Here is a 24164-nt window from a genome sequence, read left to right as displayed (position 1 = left end):
GCACAAGATTACACCTCTTCTTTGTCTTTGTTTCTTAGAAAGGGTGACTGGTATCTCTAAGTCCTCACTTATGCTTCAAATAAGCAAACCTCCTGTACCATGTGGGTGTGGACATTCGTCTTGTCCTTGTTTATTTGGCCTTATGTGGTGCCAGCATTCTCTCAGTGGTCAACCCCGATGGGAAGCTGGGCACTAGCTCTTCAGTGCTACCTTGATGTCGGTGGAAGCTTCTATATTAGGTGTGGTTGAATAGGATGGGGCTTTCCAAGGGAGGGAGTTGCCAGTTAGAGTAGCAGGGAGGGGGTGGGAGAATGAGAAGGGGGAATCTTCTCTGGGAGTCTGAAGAGTAACACCCACCACCACCATCATTGTTGCTGCATTCACACTTGTAAGCTTGTAATTGGCAATTAGAGTGTCATATGTCCAGGGATGGGCCATGGCAATTCCACGTGGTGGAAGCTCGGACTCTTGTAATTTCCTGACTCAGTTATCCAGACTACTAATTTACACATTTAGATTCCATGTAAGCATTATGCCAATGAAGAAAAAAATCTTAAATTTTTGTCTTTTCTTCTGTATCATCTACCTCAATAATTTTGCAGAACATCTGCCTAATCCAAATGACAACTATTTATTGAGCACTGTGTTTTAATTGGACCCGATGTTTAACACCCAGAATGAACATCCCACCTCAAGTCTGTTGATATGATTATATTCTTTCCAATGGTTCTAGGCAGAACCACATGTGGAGTATCTTTCTCTCCTTTTATGGATGGGGTTAATGTCCAAGGTGGTGTGGACACAGTGCTTTAGAAGGAGGGACTTGATAAGCAGCGTTCAAGCTGACAAATAGTTTTTAATCTTTCACAGGCTGCTGCTGCTTCACACCCCAGAGGTTAGGCCAATGACCTCAAGTTTGCAAATTTTATATCCCATTACCACCCTGTGAGCTTTGTACTCCCCAGGGCCACATAGCTGATGTTTTAGCTGGAATCTGAGAAAGTGTCTGAACATTTCCTGAAGAGTTGGCTAGGAGTGATCTGGCAGTTCAGCCGTAAAAACCCAGAGCGAGTGGCTGGGGTATACATTATAATGACCTCACATGGTTTCCTATTTGAGCCTGGCTGTGGGTAGCTGGGTACAGTGGTATTGCTTGTGAGACTATATTTTAAAGGACCAAGGAGTCATTTTCAATGAACACTAATAACCATTGGCCATGTTTTTAGGGAGACTTGGAAGTGTGGACACAGACATGCCTGGAGGCAAATCCTGGCTCCCCCACCTACTAGGAAGGAACTTCACACAAGTGGTTTGACCTGTTTGACTGTCAGTTTCTCCACTTGTAAAATGAGATTATAATACTCACCTTTTTGGGTGTTTCTAAGATTCAAGGCGATAATGCATTTCAAGTTTCCTAGTATAGTGCCTGATGATTTAGCTATGGTGATGAGGATGATTCGAATTCTGTTAGGGATAAAGGTAAAGAGGTGGTGGGGTCATACAAAGAGGCTGGATATTTGTGGCCAAAGCCAAAAGTTAAATAACCATTAGTATCTGGAGACCGAGGTCTCAACTTCCTCATTGATTATTTTCAGAAACAGAGGGAACAAACTTGAACTGCAAACATTTAAAAATGATCATTTTAATATAAACTCCCTTTGTGGAGATCTGGTTATACCTAAAGACAGTGTGCTGATAAGGCTTTAATTTTTAAATTTCCCCTTCCTTTAAATTGTGTTACCTTTACTGGGAAATAAACATACTGAGTGCAATTCCTTATCCATACACCGCCATCAACTCCTCCAGAGAAGTTTGTATTTTTTTACTGGTAGCTCTGGGAACAGGACTTTTCTCCTTCCTGCTGATCCCTTCTTTTGGTGCCACTCCTGTCACTGTGTCCATCACTGTGGCCAAAGAAATGGGGCACTTGTGTGGCCAGGCCTAAGTCATGTGGAATGGGTTTTAAGAAGTAGAGGGGTGTTAGATGGTTGAATACAGTATCTGCACCCAAACTGTGGAAAACTCCCTTTCCATAGACCCAGAACTCCTTCAACTCACTCTGTTATTACTGTTCCCTCTGGGCACTTTGTGGGCAGGCCATCTTACGTGATTTGAGGCTAGGCTGACTGAGATTGGCCACCTCTGAGAAGAGCCATGGCCTTTGCTCTCCAACTGAGCATTCCCTTCCTTTGGCTTCATGCCCTGCAGCAACGTAATGCTCATTCAGTACAAAGGATTCTTATTTGTCGTTGTTTTTCTTCTGTGCCCAATTTCTCTTGAGAAACTGAAAATCTTATTTGTCATTTTTATTGAATGATTCCTATTTCGATTCTAATGAAAGTTGACTTTTAAGAGATATTCAGCTATTGAACATCTGGGAAAGTGGAACAAAAACATACATTATCTTAACTTAGGCAGGGCTTAGGTAGAGTTCCCATACCCTGCACCCTACCTAACAACCTCTTGTTAACTGATTGGCAATAAACCTAGGAAGTTGTGGTTGCTTCATGTTCATTCACAAGCTGTAAAAATAAGACTGCCTTAAATAAGGAATGGTTTAAATGGATAGTAGTTATTTTTCTGTTTGTCATTACAAATGTTCCAATTACCTAATATCTCTCATCTCTCTGGGGTAAGTCACACCATCACCAATACAATCAAAGTTTACAAAAAAAAATATAAAAACAAACAACCAGGTAGTTTCTCTGCTCTGTTAACTTCTCAGAAAAGAAAGAAACCCCAAATAACGAAATAAATTTTTTCTTTTTAAACTTTTGAAAACCTTTTAGGAATCTGACAAGAATATATGAGCCATTTTTTCTTTCTTTTTTTTTTTTTTTTTTTGGTCAGCAGTTCTGACTCTGTGTAGACATTTTTTAATATCTGACAATTCTAGACGACAGACTCTAAAATACGGTTATTTTTCTTATTTTTGAGGTTTTTAAAAAAAGATTATTTGAGAGAGAACACAAGAAGAGGGGAGGGGCAGAGGGAGAGGGAGAAACAGACTCCCCTCCCAGATCCCAGGACCCTGAGATCATGACCTGGGCTGAAGGCAGACGCTTAACCAGCTGAGCCACCCTGGCGTCCCTAGGCAAAAGTCTAATTTGACCTTGGACTGACTCTTTGCTCATTTGCATTTGGGTCCCCTCCTTAAATATAGGTCATTTAACACACGTCCTCACATTTTGAGGAGTCAGAAAACATACCAGGATTCTTTGCTAAATGATTTTCTCCTTCTGTTTCATATTTCCCATGAGTATAAGAATTCTTCCATTTGTGAACAGAAAAGCCAATGTTCAGCCCTTTGATGGATTGGATACAAATTATTCCCTTTTCCCTCAGTCTCATCTTTTGTTAACTGATGGGTTTATGTTAGTCATAAGTAAAGACAAGGTATGCTGATGAAAATGAATCATGCATGTCAAAAAGCAGTTGTAATGCCCAAGGAATCCCACCCCCTTGGGCTAACATGCTAAGTTATTCGCACAAGTGTGGTTAAGTCTTTTGTTCTTGGATTCCTTGTCTAATGAACGTTAACTTTCTTTAGTAGCTGCAGAGAAACGTTTCAGTTAGTTCTTGCTCCTTGTTTTAGATGATAAACATCTTGGGATTGGACTGTTATTATTTCCAAATGGGGATCCCCATCCCACTCAAGAATGTTGAGTTGTATAACAGATAAAAGTCGCTCTTCACCTCAATGAAAAATAAGTCTATGTGTGTTGTCATGGTGGCATTATAGGAGAGGGGGGTTATCAGAATGAACTAGACCGCCTGCTGCTGCAAAGTCCTTGTTTTAACTTTTTAATATGGGGAATTTCAAATATAGACAAAACTAGGTAGAATAATGCTGTGAAGCTCCAGGTTTAACCCTTACCAGTTAATGGTCAGTCTTATTTTATCCACTTCTTTCCCCCACCACAGATTATTTTGAAGTAAACCATGAAAAACTATTAAATTTGTTGTGAACATCTCAATACGTACCTCTAAAAGATAAGGACTCATCATTTCCTTTCTTAGAGGTTGAAGTTTTGTCCTGGGATTGAGATCCCACTGCTTAATTATAGCTTGCTACACGAATACTGTCACACCTTCCCCAGAACTTAAAAAGTTTGGAGAGGACAGTGCTGGCATCACTCAGGCTGAAAGGGAAATCTTTTGGGTTGGATTTCAAGGAAGAGATGTGTTGGCAGTTGAAATGTGCTACCTTCTCCATGTAATGGACAACATGTTGACAGCTCTATGAATTGTCATAGAGACCTGAAACTGGAGGGTTTTTTAGAACATCATCTGGGTCACCCTGGTCTTTGTGCCACTCATTGTCTTCCTGAGCCAGAACAGAATGCCTACATGGTCTGAAGGTTTTCCTTGAACTGACTTTTAAAAAGACAAATCACATCCATATTCAATTACATATGTAAAATGTATTCCAGTGGCAGCTTTGAGTAGGTTTTGAATTGTCCACATTTTGAATCTCTACCTTGCTTTTCACCCCCTCACCCCCAAAACACTGAACATATTAACAGCTGACTCATATTTTCACTAGAGGGAATGGGATAGAATACCCACTGCACAAAAGTCTATAGGTATGAGTGTTTCTGAAATGTGTTCCTTTTACCATTGCTTTCTTTTTCCAATATGCTTTGGAAGATCTGTCTTAAAATGTTTGTTTCTGTAGACCCAAGAAAAGAAAACCAAAATACAAAAAATTAAGCATAAACTAGTTTATATAAATGAACACATTCTTGCTGGTGTATTTATGGAAACATCTTTCTAATCTAAAAATCTCTAGTACTGACCTTGGAATGTTTTATTAATAAATTCTTTTTTGTTTTTAATTAGTGATTTATAACATATTTCCATTGTGTGACCTTTGAGCAATTACTTTGCTTCTCTGAATTTCACTTTCCTCATCTGAAAATGGGCATAGCAATGTATTTTCTTGATAGGACTTGGAAGAAGAGTCACATGATCACTTTGTAAATTATAAAGCTCTCTGAAAATTGCTAATTATTATTTTTAGTCTATAGTGTATCTTCATATGGACTAGATAAATTCCCAATTTCATAAAATTTCCTCAAATTTAAATTAACCTATTCTTGTTAAAAAAATTTCCAGAGATCTAAATGCTTAGAGATAAATGCTTACAACTTTGCCTCAATTGCCAAGTTAAAAAAAAGTTGTCAAGTTCTTTGTCCCTAATATTGTGAATTATTAATTTCAATGATATAGTATCAGTGACTGTATGTTTTTAGCTGACTTCTTCTGACTTTTTAGAAACCTAAATTCTATCAATGATTTATTTTCTATTTCCTTGTTCCTTAGCAATAGTGTTGCTTCTGTTCTAATGAAAAAGTTTGGTAGATAAATGTTTTAAAAGACTCATTACCTCTTGACTCCTATGAAATAAAGTGTGAGGCACAAGGTTTCTGAAACCTTAATAGCTGTAAAATGTTGCTAAGTGATTCATCTGAAACACGGAAGTATTTCACTCCTAGACCCCAGGAATTCTCTTTATGGGTCTCTTACGTATTTGACTTTTCATTTTGAGTTTTTCAAAATAAAAAAAGCAGATGAAATGATATTGATTTCTTAGTAGTAATTATCCTTTTCATTATTTTGTTATTTAATTTCTTCTGAATATTTACCTTTTCAACAAATTAAATGCTCACTACTCTGACAGAATTCGCTCTCACTTTTGTCTTTGTCAGAGGTGTATATAAAACCTAAGCCTTCATTTACCATGAAGGGGTGCTAGGGGCTGGGTTGTAAAGATAAATCTGAATTTTCTATCTTTTTTTTTTTTTAAGATTTTATTTATTTATTTGGCAGACAGAGACCACAAGTAGGCAGAGAGGCAGGCAGAGAGAGAGGGGGAAGCAGGCTCCCTGCCGAGCAGAGTCCGATGAGGGTCTCAATCCCAGGACCCTGGGATCATGATCTGAGCCAAAGGCAGAGGCTTTAACCCACTGAGCCACTCAGGCGCCCGTGAATTTTCTATCTTTAGAGAGCTCACATTGCAAAAGAGAGGGTAATTATTGGATTCCAGGGGGATCTGAACTGCTTGAGTAACTGGAGTATGAGGTTGAGGCCACCAAATAGACTTCAAAACTGACCTGCTTCTTTGCTTCATCTGGAAGCCAGTCTTCCTGGAAATGGTTCACCGAACTCTTGGTCTGTGAACAGTCCAGAATCCTGATCTCATATTATAGTTGCTGGCGCGGTGGAACCTTCTGGTCTTTAAAGAAATCAGGTGTATTAAGGATTAGAATATCCAGTTACTCCCCAGCTGTTGTTGTTATTTGAGTACAGTTGACACACAGTGTTACACTAGTTTCAGATGTATACACAGTTTTTTAAATCCCTGATTTATTGACCTACTGGATCTGCCCTGTTGGCCCTGACAGGGGTGGGGGATGGCCCTGGGCCTGGGTCTGGGCAAGCTCCGATCCCAGCTGCCCTCTCAGGACTGTGGCGTGGCCTGAGTTTAAGGTGTTCGGTTCTCACAGCTCACTGGCCAGCTTGCGTGTAGCTGCAGGGACCATGAGTTTGAGTAGCCAAGTTTCCTTCTGGTTGCCTGCCGTGGAATGTGTTTTCCCGTAGAAACAACATTTTAAGTTGTGGTCAGGTTCCCAGACCAGTCTACAATAGCCTATTTAGCTGATAGAGACTGCTGTTTGCCTAGCCTAGGGACCAAGCCACCACCTATTAACACTGTTTCTTTTGGAAAAGCTATTCTGAGTTTTAAATACCAATAGAGAAATGACATGTTGGAGCTCTGTTTGTCCAATTGGGAACTCCAGTCCTCAGAACTAGAGTACGGAGTCTCTGTGCCCTACCAGTTCCTGAAGGACCCCATTCTTCCCCTAAGCCTGACCCCATTGGTTGGTTTTTCTGTCTTTCGTGGGGCTGCCAGGCCATTCAGAAGATATTATTATCTCCCTGGACAGAGTTCTTGGTTTGAGAATTTCTGGGAAGTAGTGAGAATCATGGTGTTTTTTTTTTTTTTTTTTTGCTGGTGGTAAAGATGAGGGAAGGGAACAGTTGGAACTGAAGGGAACAGTGAATTCCCCAGACACCATTCTGCCTTTCACCATGGTGGGTTCTGGATCACCTCTTTAGTTCACTTGTTTGTGTTTCAGTCATTTCTATGATTTCATCTACCCTTTGGTGAAGTGCAACGTGGGTTTGGCTTGAGTAATGGAGCAACAGCCCAAAGCAAATGTCGCCATAATCCCTGAACTCATAGGTAAAGTCAAGGGGTTGTTGAGTTCTGGGAAGCAGTTTTCTAGATGCATCATGTGTTTTCATGGTGTCATTGGTCAAACCTTCTCAGATGTGGGCAAGATGCGAATTAGAAACAGGCTCAGTATTTGGTTTTGAGGCAATCCCTCCTCATCGTTACAGAGTCAAATAGTAAAGTTCCCACCTCAGAAACAAATCCATCTCTCCCGATGTGCAGGTGGGAGCACACCTTTTATACAACCATCCAGGGGTTCAGTGATGCCAGCCAGGCAGACACAGTTCTCCCTCCCTTAGAGAGCAGTCGGTTCAGTGCAGACTATGACAGCAAGTTAGTCCAGTCGTTGCCTTTAGAAGCTTGGGAGCCACTTGGATTGTTTAGTGGTCAGTGCAGACTTCTGTGTTCTAGAGTTGTTTAATCCAGAGTTCCAGAAGCAGAAAGTACTCAGTGCCTCAGAAGGATTAGGACGTGCTGTATAGAGCAGTGCTTCTGGTCTTTGGGTTCAATGTCTAGTTTCTTTTTATAGTATACCCTGTAGCTTTAAACTCTTCCTTTTCTTCTCCTTGTCCTTCCTCTTCTTCCTCCTCCTCTCTTTTCTCCTGCTCCTCCTCCTTCCAAGAAAACCACACACTCCTGTACATACACTGTTCCAGTCACCTAGAAAAGATTCCAACAGGATTTAAATTGACTGCCAGTCTAAAATGACCTCCCAGATTTGGGGCACTGTCTTTGCACCTTTCTCTTCCTTCAGTTGTTGTAGGTTGTGCATGTTTGTATGTGTGTGTGTGTCCCTGATATGGTGACCTAAATTCTGGGGCTTTTAAGTTCTTGGACTATTGCTTTTGATCAACACAAAATCCCCACAAAAGCACAGTTTAGGGAGCATAGCACATGAAACTGTTGATGCAACCCCCTCTCCATTGTGCCTGTGCTATGAGTTACCCCACTCAGCAGAGAGGAAAGTGATCCCCCAAGTAGGAGATCTTTCATCGCTGCCCTGTGAACTTCATGACGCTTGTCTTTAGGAATTGGCCACTTATGGCTGCTGCCATCTCTGGCCTTGATCAGTTGCCACAACCTATCATGGTGAAATGTGTACCGATTTGTGGCTGAAAACCTTTGTTTAGTTGCTTTGAGATTTTTGTTTTCTTTCACCAAAGAAATGAACAGAATCAGTTATGCATATATGAGTTTTGTCTGCATTGAGTACTGAAGGAAATATAGTGATCCCTGAATTATAAATATTGATAACTTCACTGATCGCAATAAACAAACGATCAGCACATCAGCAAAATAACCAAGGTATGAAACCAGTATCCATGACTGTTTAGCTAACGATAGCCTTTCAAACAGGTAGGAATATTTTTCTTTTAAACAGATTAATTTGTAAGAAATAGTTTTATTAGACAGTTTCCATATTAGTGGCATTTACAAGTGGCCTATTTCGGACATCAAAGACATAGTATTAATCTTAATTGTGCTTTGTACTTACTGAGGCATTCAGTCAATGTTGTCTTGTATGCTTCTAAATAAACTCCAGGATATTCTAGGCATGACAGACATCATTTCTCTGCCTGGAGAACTACTAGTTTTGGAACAGAGTGGGTAGGGCCAGTTTCAGGGGTGAGAATCTAGATGTATAATTAATTAAAAAACATAATTACAGTATAGCATATGTAGGTTTTTGGGAGATATGTCTGAAATTGTGTTGGTGGGTTGAAAGGTGGTTGGAATTAATTGAGGAGGAGGGTTATCACTAGAGGGGGAAATGAAATTATACATTAAAAAGGGAACAGGGAAGAAGCCTCTGGATTTAGCATGTATGTTTGGAGGAGAGGTGAATGCATGAGTGAGGGCTGAGACGTTGAGGGGAGGGAGTGGGACCCGGAGGGTGGAAGTTGAAGGTGTAGGTGAAGATGAGGGTAGGCTAGTTAGGCCTACCTGGCAGAGATCTGAAGCTGATAGTGAGATTTTCACATCTTAGGAAGGGTGAAGGTCTATGTTTGGAAGTTAGGAGTACAGAACTAAGCATGGTAAACGTGCAAAAGATACATAGCTATATTGTTCTAATGAAATAGAGAGGAAGGAGGAAGACAGGGAAAAAGAATATGATATCAGAGTAGCAGTGAAACACCAAGATTGAAACAAGAGGTTTGCCTGAGGGTTGCTGGAAGGAGGTTGGTGGGGAATGGGCTAACTAGGTGATGGGCACTGAGTGTTCAGTGATGAGTCTCTGAATTCTACACCTGAAACCAATTTTACTATATATGTTAACCAGAATTTAAATAAAAACTTGAAATAGAATAATGAACAAGGGGTTTGGTAATGGAGTTAGAGAATTTAAGAGGAATTTCAGCAGTGGGATGGAATGAAACTAATGACTCCTCTTAGCAAGTGGGAAACAGCAACTCCTAGCTCAGAGAGGTTTCTGCTGAGCCTGCCCAGGGTGATGGAAGAAAGTACCGCTGTTCTGGACTCCCAGCTCTCCAGGCTGACCTTGATGACCATGTTTTTACCTGCTGTATTGACACTCTTTGCATATTTGCCTGTCTTCTTCCAAGAGCAAAGACTGTGTCTCAATCACTATTAAAACCCTGAAGAGTATATAAGTGCATAGTTGCAGTATTATTATTTTACAGTTTTAAGAAACTTTTCACTATAGGACAGTTTTAGATTTACAAAAAATCAGGAGGATAACTTCATGAAGTAGGATGGAGAGGCTGGCTGGCTTATGCTTTCAAGGGTCCCAACCAGAGTTGACCCAGACAATCCAGAAAGGAGTCCCTGGGTCTGCAGAGCTCCCATGGAAGCTTAAGGAGGCCATGGAAGCCATTTTCATTACCAGGATTTGAAGTTTCATTACTTGAGATGTTGTGACTGGCAGATGGGCTGGAATAGTCACATGTGGTATTCAAATCACTGCTAGTAGATGTGACATCTGCCTTTAGCAAAAAGGGGCAGAATAAAGGCAACTAAGTAAGGGTGGAGCTCTTGCAAAGTTTATTGGAGTAGTAGTAGATCCCCTCATCTGATAGTACTTGGTTTTTTTTAAATTTTGTTTTTCTTTTATTTCTTTTTTTTTTTTCTTTTTACCTGGATTAAAAAAAATCTGTCAAAAAACTATTAAAGTCATGATGTATGGTTCACAATATATGTAGCTCATTTGTGTATTATAGTTTTTTCATGATCATTCACATTTTTTTCTTTTTTTAAAGATTTTTTACTTATTTGTTTCACAGACAGAGATCACAAGTAGACAGGCAGGCAGAGAGAAAGAGAGGGAAGCAGACTCCTTGCTGAGCAGAGAGTACAATGAGGGGCTCAATTGCAGGGCCCTGAGATCATGACCTGAGCCAAAGGCAGAGTCTTTAATCCACTCAGCTACCCAGGTGCCCCTGATCATTCACATTTTTTGACAGTGAAAATTATCATTTTTAAAAACTGGAACAGTGGAATATTAAGATATTACCTTCAGGCAGGTTACATGAATAGTTGAGCACCCTTTATTTTGTGGGGGCATAGGCCTTTTGAAACCCCTCCACAGTTACACTTAAGAGGACTAAGTCATCATTCTTCCCCTGACAGCTTGGAAAAGCAGGCAACTCTCGCATGGAGTAGGGTCAGCCTCATTAACCTTTACCTAATGCTTAGTATTTTTCTTACCCAAGGATTAATCACTTTACATGCATATGAAATAAGAGTCCCCTGAACTTGTTTTTATTATCCCAGTCTTGTCTGAAGGGGAATTTGAACTTGGGATAGGAAGCAGAAAGGCTATCTTGCCTGTAAAAGAGGCCAGACTTGCAGAAGTGGATTCTGGCTAAGGAATGTGGACACACTGCAGACATCTTGCACAAAGGCCAATTCCTGCAGTGATGTGGTCAGACGTGGCAAAGCACAGCTGTTTGCTCCATGGAGAGGGGCTTTTGCTTAGCCCACAGGATCTCTGAGTGCTGTCTGAATTGGATCCGAATATTCAGCCTGCTGGGGCTCACCCATTCCCCAGAGAGACTGAAGGTAGGTTGTTGAAGAGCACTGTATGCAAAGCAATTGGTAATAGAAGTTCCAGATAAAGACTTAGCAGTTAAAACAATGTAATATACAGTGGTGAAATGACTCTAAATGTATCCCCCCTCAGCTATTAGAACACAGGTAAAAACAATTTATGCTTTATTAGTGGTTTATTGATGGACATTTTGTGGCCTTTGTTACTCATACCTTCATGAATGCTATTGGGTAGAATACCGTCTTGCCCCCAAATGCACCTCTGCCTTAACATAAGGGTTAAGAGTGTACTCTGGCGTCAGGCTTCCTGAGTTCAAATCCCCACTCTTTACTTCCAAACTGTGGGAACTTGCTGGTTTGTTTAACCTTCCTAAGCCATAATTTCCTTAATGTTAAAGACAATGATAATAGAACTTACATCAAAGGGTTGCTATGAGGATGAAATAAAGTAATGTATCTTTAGTACTTAGCATAAAGTTCTTTTCTCTTTGAGTTTTACTCGTAATTTACCAAATGCTACTGCCACTTGCACAGAGCTTTAACTCTTGACTGTTTTGGTGGTGGGTTGGTGGGGATGGCTGACGAAGTGACACAGAAAAGAAAGGTGAGAATGCTACGCTTTCATTTACACACAAAAAAATAACTTCATTAAAGATTTATCTTCTTTGTTATTTGTGGAGCATAACAAATAGCATGGAGGACAAGGGGAGATGGAGAGGAGAAGGGAGTTGAGGGAAATTGGAAGGGGAGGTGAACCATGAGAGACTATGGACTCTGAAAAACGATCTGAGAATTTTGAAGGGGTGGGGGGTGGGAGGTTGGGGGCACCAGGTGGTGGGTATGGTAGAGGGCACGGATTGCATGGAGCACTGGGTGTGGTGCAAAAATAATGAATACTGTTATGCTGAAAAAATAAAAAATTAATTAAAATGTCAAAAAAAAAAAAAGATTTATCTTCTTTGTTAATGTTTTTGTGCTGAAACCTTAGGATAAAATCTTTTATAATGGAAATAATCCAACGTGTCTACTTTAGACTTTACATAGCTTTGTGCTTTCCAACTTAAATAAGACATTCCTTTATTTCTAGAATTAGAGCTGTTTTTCCTGTGTGTAAGTAGAATAAATGCCACCCAGCTTGTTTGAATGAGTGCTGCTAGTTTGCAGTTCTCAAGACCAGAGTTTGCAGAGGAGAAATCTTACATCTTTCTACTATCTTGCATTAAGCCAAATAACCTAGTAGTATTTAGTGTGTTAAAGAATGAATGGCAATGAGATTAAAGCAGTCATTGTTTGAGGACGTTAGTTGAAACACTTGAAATGAAATGATGTATTAGGTACTATAAAGGATAAAGTTATTAAACTCAAAAAAAAGATCAGAGAATACAAAGAAAAATAAATCACAATTAGACATTATGTAGTATTTTAGTAATGCAGTGAAGTGAAAATGCCATAACTAATGAAATGGAACAGTGAATGAATGAAACTGCTCCTAGAATGAAGCAGAAAGTACCCCATTTATGAGAGACGATGTTAATACTTTTTAAAATTAACATATAATGTATTATTTGTTTCAGGGGTCCAGGTCTGTGATTCATTGGTCTTACACAATTCATAGCACTCACCATAGCACATACCGTCCCCAATGTCTATCACCCAGCCACCCCATCTTTCCTACCCCCCTCCACTCCAGCAACCCTCAGTTTGTTTCCTGAGATTAAGAGTCTTATGGTTTGTCTCCCTCTTCGGTTTCATCTTGCTTCATTTTTCCCTCCCTTCCCCTACGGTCTTCTGCCTTATCTCTCAAATTCCTCGTATCAGTGAGATTATATAATAATTGTCTTTCTCTGATAAATTTATTTCGCTTAGCATAATACCCTGTAGTTCCATCCACATTGTTGTAAATGGCAATATTTCATTTTTTTGATGGCTGTACAATATTCCTGTGTGTATATCTATACATCTTCTTTATCCATTCATCTGTTGATGGACATCTAGGCTCTTTCCATAGTTTGGCTATTGTGGACATTGCTGCTATGAACACTGGGGTGCAGGTGCCCCTTCTTTTCACTACATCTCTATCTTCAGGGCAAATACCCAGTAATGCGATTGTTGGGTCGTAGGGTAGCTCTATTTTCATACTGTTTTCCAGAGTGGCTACACCAGCTTACATTCCCAGATGTTTATACTTTTTAAAGTTATTGCTTTAAATAAAAGAGATGGTCAAAATGTAACAATGCATATTTTTAAAAAATGAACTGTTTTGAATGAGTATTAGGTGAGAATGCAAAAGATTTCTCTTCATTTTCCCAGATCCTCATCTCTTGAGGCAACCAATTTTAACCATTGCTGGTTTTGGTTCTTCTCATGTTTATCTTCATGACCATGCACTGTGCTTGTACCTCTATTTCTAGGTTTACACATTACCCATTGGCCCCTTGCCATGAAAGATGGAGCTGTAGCTCACTGAGATATCTCTACCTTTTCTCTCTCTTTCCTTTCCCACTCTTTTTGTAATCATAGCATGAATTTCAGTTATTGGTTATTTTAAAACATTATATAATATACGTGAACCTCTATTTCTTGGATCATCTATTTTATTTCTTTCCACACATGTCTTTCCCACTTGTTTCCTGATTTACGACAGCTATACCATTACTTTTACAGGTTCAGGTTTAAAACATTTACATTTTGTGTTGCAATCATTGTAAATCATAATGTCTTCCATGTTTTGTATATAGGTTGATTGTAAACATTGAAAAAGCAATGAGGCATGCTTATAGTACTGTGATTTTTTTTTTCAAACCACTTGGAAAATCTTTGGGATATCTTGTTTTGTAGGATGAAATTTTATTCTGGACTCTTTTTTTTTTTTTTTAAAGATTTTATTCATTTATTTGACAGAGAGAGATCACAAGCAGACAGAGAGGAAGGCAGAGAGAGAGAGAGAGAGGGAAGCAGGCTTCCCGCTGAGCAGAGAGCCCGATGTGGGACTCGATCCCAGGACCCTGAGATCATGACCCGAGCCGAAGGCAGCGGCTTAACCCACTGAGCCACCCAGGCGCCCTGGACTCTTTTTTCTTAGCTTTTTCACCATGTTATGTGTGTTATTACTCCATAAATACACTCATTCTCGTCAGAGAGTATGTCCTGATTTTTGTTTTGAAGACATAGTTATTCTGACCGCAGGACACCTACAAAGGCTCAGGGGGTCCTCTGAAGCTATTCCAGGATTGGTTTGGGGTTGGACTGGATCCAGTGGAGTTGTAATGAGCTGTTAGTGAGGAGGGTTTGAGGTGGTTGATTCTGGCTTGGATTATCATTTTCAATCTGGAGAACTTCTATGGAGTTTGGAAGGTTCAGTTGCTCCCCCAACTCTAGCTCCCTATCCTAACTTCTTGTCTCTGTCCCCTTTCCAAGATTCTGACTTGCCCCAGCAAGTTCTGGGTACCCTGAACTGAAGTTTGGCGCACTACTTTGTCACAGGAGGGGCACAGGATTGAGAACTCCTGACTTAAAATTTGTGATAAACTCTCTCTTCCTTAATCTTTTAGAGTTCCTTTGGTTGAGTCACTAATGAAGGTCAGGAGGTGATGCTACATTGTGTTCATGTCCATTATTTCATCTGATAGATGGACACAAGTGATGTGGGGCCGAGGCAGACGTTCCATTATCCCAACGCGTAGAGACATAAACTAAGGCTCAGGGAGCCCCTCGCATCAGGCACATTGTAAGTCTCTATCCAGTCATTTTCTAGGTGGCTTTGGAGATACCTAGGACTGTTGGGTATGGATGTAGGGCCCTTTCCCGAGCTCCTTTAACTTTCTTCCTATTTCTCTCTCTGACCTCGGCATCAGTCAGTGGGAAGTATGCATTTTGCTCTGCAGTGTTCCAGGTCCTCTGGGGCCGTGAGAGGAGCACAGGACAAGTCAAAAACCTTACCTTGGTCCCCTGTCCTGCTTCTCCTTGAAGTAGTGAGTTCAGAGGAGATGCAGCAAGCTTCTGTGCCATTACGCATGGTGGGCACAGACAGGGAGAACATGTAAGCACACCCTAACCAGAAGTACATTTTAGTGACACAGTTGTTCTTAAAGGTTTATTCTGATGGGACGGCAGGATTTGTACCAGAGAGGCTTGGAATAGCTACTGTTCGTGAAATTGATTGCAAAACATTTGACCTTATTCATCACCCCCTGAACCTGAGGAAGTAGTGTCAAGGTTTAGGCCCTCCGATGTGGCATAGTGAAATGAATGGTTTCTTTGGGGTCTCCATGTGTTCAATCTTCTGCCTTAGTTTCTGCTACAGAACCAGCTAGAGTCTTCCTTACCCAGTGGCTCCCTTAACTTGTTACATGTGGACCATCCGGATTCTGAACGGAGGCTTTGCTCCAAGAAACCTGATGAAATAGCTGTAAACAAGAAACCCAAAGTTACATGGACTTTATTTTCCTCTAACTGCTGGTATCAACTACTGTGTTTCCAAACTTTGGCTAAAGAAATATTTACATTTTTTGGCTTTTATTTTTTCTTACTAAGGTCAGAGTTTAGATTCCTGTAATTCTAGTGAAAGGAAGAATATGGTTACATTTTAGGGGTGAGTTGGGTAATTGAAAAAACATATGTACAGCTTCAATGAGTAGAAATTTAGAACTTTATATGCAGATTTATGATGATCTTTCTTAACTAGATTGGTAGGAATTTTATTGTTTAAATTAGACTCATATAGCCCCATAGATTTTTATATCTATGCCAAATGCAGTGATAGAATGCAGTGAATTTGGTATCTCTGGTTCTTATTTTTCTGATGTATGCATAGATGATATTAAGGTATTATTAGTATCATTACATTAAAGAGTCCCAAACTACTAAGCCATTATTGAGGCCCATGAATTAACCTTTTTTTTTTTTTGGTCTGCAAAAATTCGTCCCATTCTTGCAACTCAGAGATGGTTTTTTTTTTCCTTTTATTTGGGCACGTGTGTGTGTGTGTGTGTGTGTGTGTGTGTGTTTTAAGTATGGAATTCTTATGATTGGATTTTTTTTTTTTTTTTCCAGACCCAATGTCTGTGGCTCACGTTATAATGCTTACTGTTGTCCTGGATGGAAAACCTTACCTGGTGGAAATCAGTGTATTGTCCGTAAGTAAATAGATGGTCTGTCATTCTTCATGATCTTTTGTTGTTTTGGTTGCATGGTGATTCTTAGTACTTGTAACTTCTTGTAACTGCATACCATTAATATGTTTATAGCAGAGCCTTCCAGCTCTCAGATTTTCCTATTTCCTCTGAATCCAGATTGGGAAATACACTAATTTGGTCAAATGACTGTTAGACTTTAGGTCAGTGACTTCCTTTATAATATTTCTGTCTTATAGGGAATAGAGCCACAGGGTTACTTTGCTTAAGGGTACACATGACTTGGATCCACAGACTATGTAATCACTTTGATGGGATTTTGGAAAAAAGGATACCGTTGCTGCTTTCCTTATTGAATCTCTAACTCTGTTGGCCTCCCACAAGCGTACTCAAACCTTGTATATTGAATCTGGGGGGTCGAGGCCAAAGACAGACCTAGCTCTTACAGAGGAAAAGGAGTGGATAGAGTATTAGATGCAGATGAGTGGAAAGTTGAGGAAAGAGTTCAAACAGTACCAGAAATTCCTCCACTGACTCTGTGGCCACAGCAAACCTCCATATTCTCATCATATCCCACAAATGTGGAGTGACAGACCACATGCCAGGAAAGGTGCTATTTAATGGAGGTACTCTGTCAAATTGGTTATAGCTTCTGTCCTTTATGAAATTTTACTGTCCTCATACCTATGAAGTAATTTCCAGTTTTCAGAAAGCTCTGTCAGTGTGATGGGAAAATTTAGAGCTGAAAGGACATTAAGGAATTACTCCACTTTCTCTCTTGGCCTAGAGTAGTCTGTGCAGAAGAATAGAATATTTCAACCATTGTTCTCTTGGTGATCTGAAAAAGTTAATCTCTTTCTCAATTCTTGATTTTGACCAAAAGCATCTTCTTCATTTGGCACATCATGCTTTATTTAAGGATCAAAACCTAATCACTAAGAGAGGTATAGAATGGTTTTTAGAGTTTTCTAAATGAACTTAACAAAAGAACTCTCTCCTGATGTTCTATAGAATCTCTGACAAACACTGCCTTCTGGTATTTAAATAGGTATTTATAGGATCTTTAACAGTTTATTTCTTAATGGTTTTTTCAATTTCTATTCTAAGCTTTTTTTGATGTTTGAATGCACTTTCTATCCAGTGTGTTATTTTTAGCCTTGCACATCTCATTTGCTGCTTGCGTTTGAGAAAGGGATCATGCCTTTGAGTATAAAAAGTAGTGGCCTGCTAATATATATAAATCATTTACCATTTGAACTTGTTCTTCAGGCCACCAGCAAGCATTTGGTACCAGTACAGTAGTCTCTCAGTGGCATGAAAGTGTTAATATTTCTCTGAAGGATAAACAGCTTCTTGACTATAGAATCAGTGCTATTGTAATGGAGTCCATACTTCTTCTCTCAGGCTGTTGATGTTATTGAGAATGGGACTTAAATGTAGGATAAAAGCTGCTCCATAGATTATATGTTCCTGGTGGGCAGGATCTGATGTAGAGAATTAGTCTTAGCAGGGCTCAGGATTTTTATAAAAATTATTAAGCAGTAAGCTTATAATAAAATAGGCTCCCAAGAATCCTGCTACAATTTTTATACCATTAAATGTTAAAATTAATATAAAAATAAAATGCTTGTAGGCCTTTAAGTATGTTTAAGTGCAGGACTTCTGTTTGTGTTTTTTCCTCTAAATAGGATGTCCTGGGCTTTTGATAGATTGGGGGCTGCGTGGACTAAGCAGAGAGGTTGAGACCACGGATGGGGAATGGGGAGTTACTGCATTTTGCCTCCAGACCTTATTTAGCGCAATGTATTTGTTTTGTGAACGCATAAACCTGAGACCGAAGGTCACATAAGTCATGAGAGCAAAACTAACAGGGAAGCTGAGAGTCCAGATTTCCTCATTGGAGGGTTGGGTTCCTGTAACGCGCCACATTCTGAAGCCATGTACTAACACATCTCTGGCTTTATTCACAGCCATTTGCCGACATTCCTGTGGGGATGGATTTTGTTCTAGGCCAAATATGTGCACTTGCCCATCTGGTCAGATATCTCCTTCCTGTGGCTCCCGATCCAGTGAGTATAACATGTTATTATATATAATATTATTTTATGTGGTTATGCCCTATTTTCTCCTAAATTTGCTTTTGGCTTTTCTCTTGCCTGCAATATATATATATATATTTTTTTCTTTTTTTCCTTTTTTTTCACTAGAACATCTGCCTTCTCTGTTCAGCCCAGAATACTTGGACTAGCTCTCCTCAATCTGGCCTCCCATTTTCCTTCTTCACTCTTTACGGGGAAATTACCTATGGGACATAGTTACTATGAATATATAAAGATTATGACCTCCTTTGTAGGTATTGCCCTATTCATCTTTGTATCTCCAATGTAAACGCCATATGAGATGCTCAGTGGAATGATTGTTTAATGAACATTTTTGGCTCAAGAAACGAGGCATTTTTCCTTGTACTGAAATCTGAGTCTGATTAAACACTTTTTAAAAACTGAAGACCCCTGCCTTTGCAAGAAGAAAATGTGAGAAGTCGTTATGGCAGTTTGGGAAGTGATTTTTCATGAAACACAAGCCTATTTTCCCTCTCACAGTTTTACCACTTCATTCTGTGATACCAAATACATACCCACAGTTCATTCTACAGAGCCTTTGCTTGCTTGTTCTATTGTTTTTTTTTTGTATTTTTCTTTTTGGGAGGGAGGGTGGTTATTCTTTAAATATGGTGTCCTCAGCAATGAATTCGGGGAAATGCAGGGGCTGGGAAGAAGGTGAGTCATTATACGTCGTTAAAACCGTTGAAGCTCATGCCTGTATAAACTGCCCCTCAACACCTTGAACATTACCAAAGTGAAAAGTGAAGTTCCTTTTCCATTTCCCATTTCCAGTGAGAAAATGATTTCCCCTTGTAGTGTGTTCCATTTCTGACAAGGTTTTCGAGAAAAGTATTGTGGAATGAATGTATTCTCTTTTGTCTCTTGTAGGTAGAAACTTCAGTGTAGTCAAGGTTGATTACCTATTAAGGGTCCTGATATTTAGTCATAGCTCTCCTGAGCTGATTAACTGGATAGGACACCTTTTGGTGTCTGCTCACATACCTTGGCATTCATGGTAACTCTGCCTTAGAGCTCTGTAAGATTTTTCTGACAGGGAACGTGCCTGGTCTGCATCCAAGGCAAGCTGGAAGTGCTAGAGGACGGGTAACCCTAGAAACAACTACCAACTAGTGACAGACAGAGCATGTTGGATATGTGCCCCAGCTTCCTTGTCTCTCAGTTTGTAGAACTATGGAGTGTGTTCGGAACTGTCTCTTGGAGTTTCCTAGTGGACTGAGCCCCAGCTGCCCCTTGATCGTGGATTCCTCATCTTGATCATCTTCCTTTCTCACCTCCTCACTCTCCTACCAGTGTTTCCTGAAGTTACTTCTAAAACAGACTACTTGCATTTAAATTACTATCTCAGAATCTGCTTCTGGTGGAACCCAAATGCCCGCTACTGGTAAATACGGTCGGTTGTTGATGGGGATAGAAACCTCCCCGTGGGCAGGGAGTCGTTTGCTTATTGCACTGAGAATAGCGTATTCTTATTTCATCTCAGCTTTGTTTTCAATGGCATCTTCCAAGCAACAGCAGGTTCATCGTACAAATCAAGGGTACCGGAGCGGGAGGAAAACAGAAAGGTAGAGAAGTCAGTGGGTGGCTCTTCTGGGAGCCTGTGGGACATCTCTGTCTCCATCAGGCTTCCACGGAGAGCTACCTAAGGGATGGGGAAGGAGTCTAGATACCAAGTTGGGAACAGACCCCATCGCTCAGATTGGCCCTTGAGCCAGCCAACAACAGAGTGCTCCTCTGGAGGGGATGAACTATAGCCGCATAATAAAACTGGGTATCCACCTGGGAAGGTCTTCAATACGATAGTGAGAGCTGCTGCTGATTTCTCTGTCAAGTAAAAACCGTGAGATGTAAAGATAGGATGTAAACAAGTTGATCTGGTAGCATTCAAGCTAACCTCGAGATGGCAGTATAGTGGTAGGTGCTGTAGGCCAGATTTAGGTTAGAAACTTATGTCAAAGACTTATGGGTGACGCTCTCTGAAGAGGTTTGGGTCCACCTATGGTACCTGGACCTTGGACCTGAGTAGCTTGTGGATAAGAGTGGGATGAGAAGGGTGATCTGGTGTCATCAGGATCTTTGAGGCACTTGGAGCCTTTAAAATCATTGGCTTGAACTCTACCTGAATTAATATTGTCTAAACATCTTGCAAAATTAAAGATGGCAGAATATTTTAAATTCAGTGTAGTTGTGATAATCAGAATTTATTTCTGATCTTTTGAAGTATTATTCTAGGGAATAGCTGTGTTATCCTATAGAACTTTCTGGCCACAGTATGCTTGACAATTAATATGGAGAGATCACTTTTGCTAACTTTCCTGCTAATAAAAGGATAACACAGCAAAATATTTGCATTTACTACCAGTGGTTCTACCAAAAGGGGACAAATTTAGATCATTTCACCAATATTTCTTATGAGAACTTTTATACTTGCTATGTGATAAGGATCCAGAGGCCTGGGAAAGTTGTGGGGCCTCTGAGGCCTTACTTTTTTCATTTGACAATGAAAAGAATAAAAGGAAGGATGTTCTTTCAGGCTGTTTTCCACTTTTGAGTGTCCTGGGACTCAGAATAGGAAATGATCTCTTAGTGGCCTGAAGAAGAGATTGCATTTCCAGAAGGTCCAAACTGCCAGGCAGCAATTCCTTTGGGCACTAAGAAGACAAGGCTTCTCTTAACCTGTTGGAACTCTTGCCACTGGTCATGGGCATTGCACCAGAGCAAAAAAGATTGGCTAGCCAGAGTCAGAAAAACGGGTTTTCTGAACTTTTTCTTTTTTTCTTTTCTTGAGAGAGAGAGAGAGCGACTGTGAGCGAGAAGGGAGGAGGGGCAGCAGGAGAGGGAGAGACTCTTAAGCAGGTTCCACATGGAACCCAACATGGGGCTCGATGTCACGACCTTGAGGTCATGACCTGAGCCCAAATCAAGAGTGGGATATTTAACTGACTGAGCCGCCCAGGTGCCACCCCAGGTTTTCTGAACTTTAATTTCAAACCTATTTGTACTGTTCTCTGAGTACTCTGAGAAATCTTTCTGTCTCTGAGGCTGACAGGGGACCCTAAGCAATTCTAATTCTCATAATTGGGTCACAGTAGACTGATTCATGAATTTACTCAAACTCTTCTTTAAATTATACATATAATATAAAATATATTATTATCTTCTTTAATAATATGTATTATTATAAAACTTGTTCCTTAGGATGCCTGGGTGGCTCATTTGGTTAAAGCATCTGCCTTTGGCTCAGGTCATGATCCCAGGGTCCTGGGATTGTGTCCTGCATTGGTTTCCTTGCCCAGCAGGGTGCCTTCGTCTCCCTCTGCCTACCATTCCCCCTGCTTGTGCTTTCTTTCTCTCTCTCTGACAAATAAATAAAATCTTTAAAAAAAGAAGTTGTTCCCTGAATTTTATATTTAAGAATTTGTAGGTCAAGTTCATACACATTCTGTTTTATTCTTTGTGCCTTTTCAAAGGATTTTAAAAACTAAACTCTTTTTTGTTTTATAGATTCATATTGAGTTGTGAGAAATAATACAGAGAGATCCTGGGTACCCTTCACCCGGTTTTCTCATGTTAACTTCCTGTGAAACTATAGCATGATGTCACTACCAGGATATTGACATTGATACAGTCAAGAAACAGAAGAGGTCTACCAGTGCAAGGATGCCTGCTGTTGCCCTTTTATAGTTATTTACCTCCTGTTCTTATGCTCTCTTTAATCCCGGCAGCCACTAATCTGTTCTCCAGTTCTACAGTTTTGTCATTTCTAGAAAGTTATATAAATGGAATCACACTATAGGGAACCTTTTGGGATTGACTTTTTTCATTCAGCATAATTCCCTGGAGAGTCATCCACGTCATTTCATGTATCAACTGTTTGTTCCCTTTTATTACTGAGTAGTGTTACTTGCTTTGGATGTATCACAGTTTGTTTAGCCATTCACCAGTTGAAGGACATCCAGGTTGTCTCCAGTTTTGTTGTTGTTGTTGTTACTGGAGCTGTTCTGAACATTCATGTACAGGTTTTTGGGTTTTTAAAAGATATTTTTATTTATTTTGAAAGAGAGAGAACATGAGCAGGGAAAGGGACAGAGGGAGAGAATTTCAAGCAGACTCCATGCTTAGCGTGGAGCCTGATGTGGGGCTCGATCCCACGACCCTGAGATCATTACCTGAGCTGATAGATGCTTATTCCCAAATTGCTCCCCTTGTGCTTGCCAAGACAGTGGCAGGTCTGTAGAATCATTCCTAACCTCATGCATCCCAAAGGAAATGGTTACTTTAGCCCTGCATCTCTCTCATTCCCATAGCATGCTCAAATTGTTCTCTACTGGTTGGTCATTTTATGAACTAATTTGTATTGGGCTATCCCCTAAAGGGAGTTTCTTCTACTCTTCCTGGGGCCTGGCAAATGGAAGGCATTCAGTAAGTATTTATTGAATGACTGAAAGATTGACTGAATCTGGAAAAAAACATAACATTTATTTGGGATCCTATATAGATACAGGTAAATGGCAGCATTTTCTGCTCCTCCCAGAATGTTGAAACCCTTTGAGTCTGTCTTCTCATTTTCAAGGGGGAGCCCTCATTGGGTTTTAGGGTTCTCTGAGTTATCTGCATGTAGCAGCTTGGACAGTGACACTTAGTTCCCTAGTGTTGTCAGTTTCTGTTAAACTCTTAACACAGACTGAGTTTAGGAATATATTCAGGATTAAAGTATTTAGGGCATCTAAAACATTCACAGCATCCTTATGGATTTAAGTGGAGCTTTGGCTTTTTCTAGAGATAGAGAACTTGGTCTTGTAATCATTGGACATCTGGGATGCTTGTTCAATTCAGTGTAAATTTAGAATACGCATCAATGGCAGGACTCGATTAAAAAAAAACAATTTATGTACATATACTCTCCAAATTGTTCCTGCTGTAGTGAAGCTACACATCTAGTTCCTTTATTTCCCCACAGAAATCCTGAGTGATTGTTCTAAAGAAATATGTTTCTCCCCTGAGCATCTGAGACTCACAAAGAATGTGAAGTTTCTTTGGCAGACATGTTTGTGGCAAAACAGACAGTTAAGATCCAATTATTTTTTATTAAGCATGATCCCCCAGCCCAAAGATTCATAGTTCGTTGGTTTATTGGGATCAGTGGACTAACTATGCTGTACTGTTTCACAAGTCTGACCAAGGAGTTTTATTTTTTCAAGGGAGACAGAATATTTTATGGAAATATTTTAGATCTGGAAAAGGTTTACCTGAAAGACAGGATAGGAAAAAATATAAAAGGAAATCAGATTTTTATTATATTGCACTTAAATGTAAATTTATCATTTTTCCTAAAAGAATTCATTCTATTTTTCAATTTGAACAAATAATGTAAATTCACTATTGGAACTACTGTTAGCGTTTTATCTCAAAGTAGCTAAATGGCTTTGTTGCTCATGTGGGAATGGAAATTAGCTCTTGGCATGAACCACTTTAATTGAAATCAGTTTGTGGGTTGAGTTCCTATGCTGCTTGACACATGACATCATTTCCTGTGCTTTTCCCAATCCTCACTGTTTTTCTAAGATAGGATGAAGCTAAGTTTAACTTCAAATTTTAAAGCAACTATATACATTTTCCTGACCTACTTAGAATATTATCCAAATTTTCACCAAGTCATTCCTT

The 24164-nt window shown here is 39.9% G+C and overlaps 1 protein-coding gene across 1 annotated transcript in view; it reads left to right on the top strand.

Moving 5' to 3' along the window:
• Positions 1 to 24164, top strand: part of FBN1 (fibrillin 1) — a 230747-nt gene that overhangs the window by 11650 nt on the left and 194933 nt on the right. Inside the window, exons 2-3 of the mRNA XM_047736217.1 lie at positions 16301 to 16383; positions 18351 to 18449. Coding sequence (XP_047592173.1) covers positions 16301 to 16383; positions 18351 to 18449 — 182 coding nt within the window. The remainder of the gene's footprint in view (positions 1 to 16300; positions 16384 to 18350; positions 18450 to 24164) is intronic.

Source organism: Lutra lutra, chromosome 7 (genome assembly GCF_902655055.1).
Source record: "Lutra lutra chromosome 7, mLutLut1.2, whole genome shotgun sequence".
NCBI lineage: Eukaryota > Metazoa > Chordata > Mammalia > Carnivora > Mustelidae > Lutra > Lutra lutra.
The sequence above is the reverse complement of the archived record's forward strand: the minus strand, read 5'-3'. Positions and strand labels throughout refer to the sequence as shown.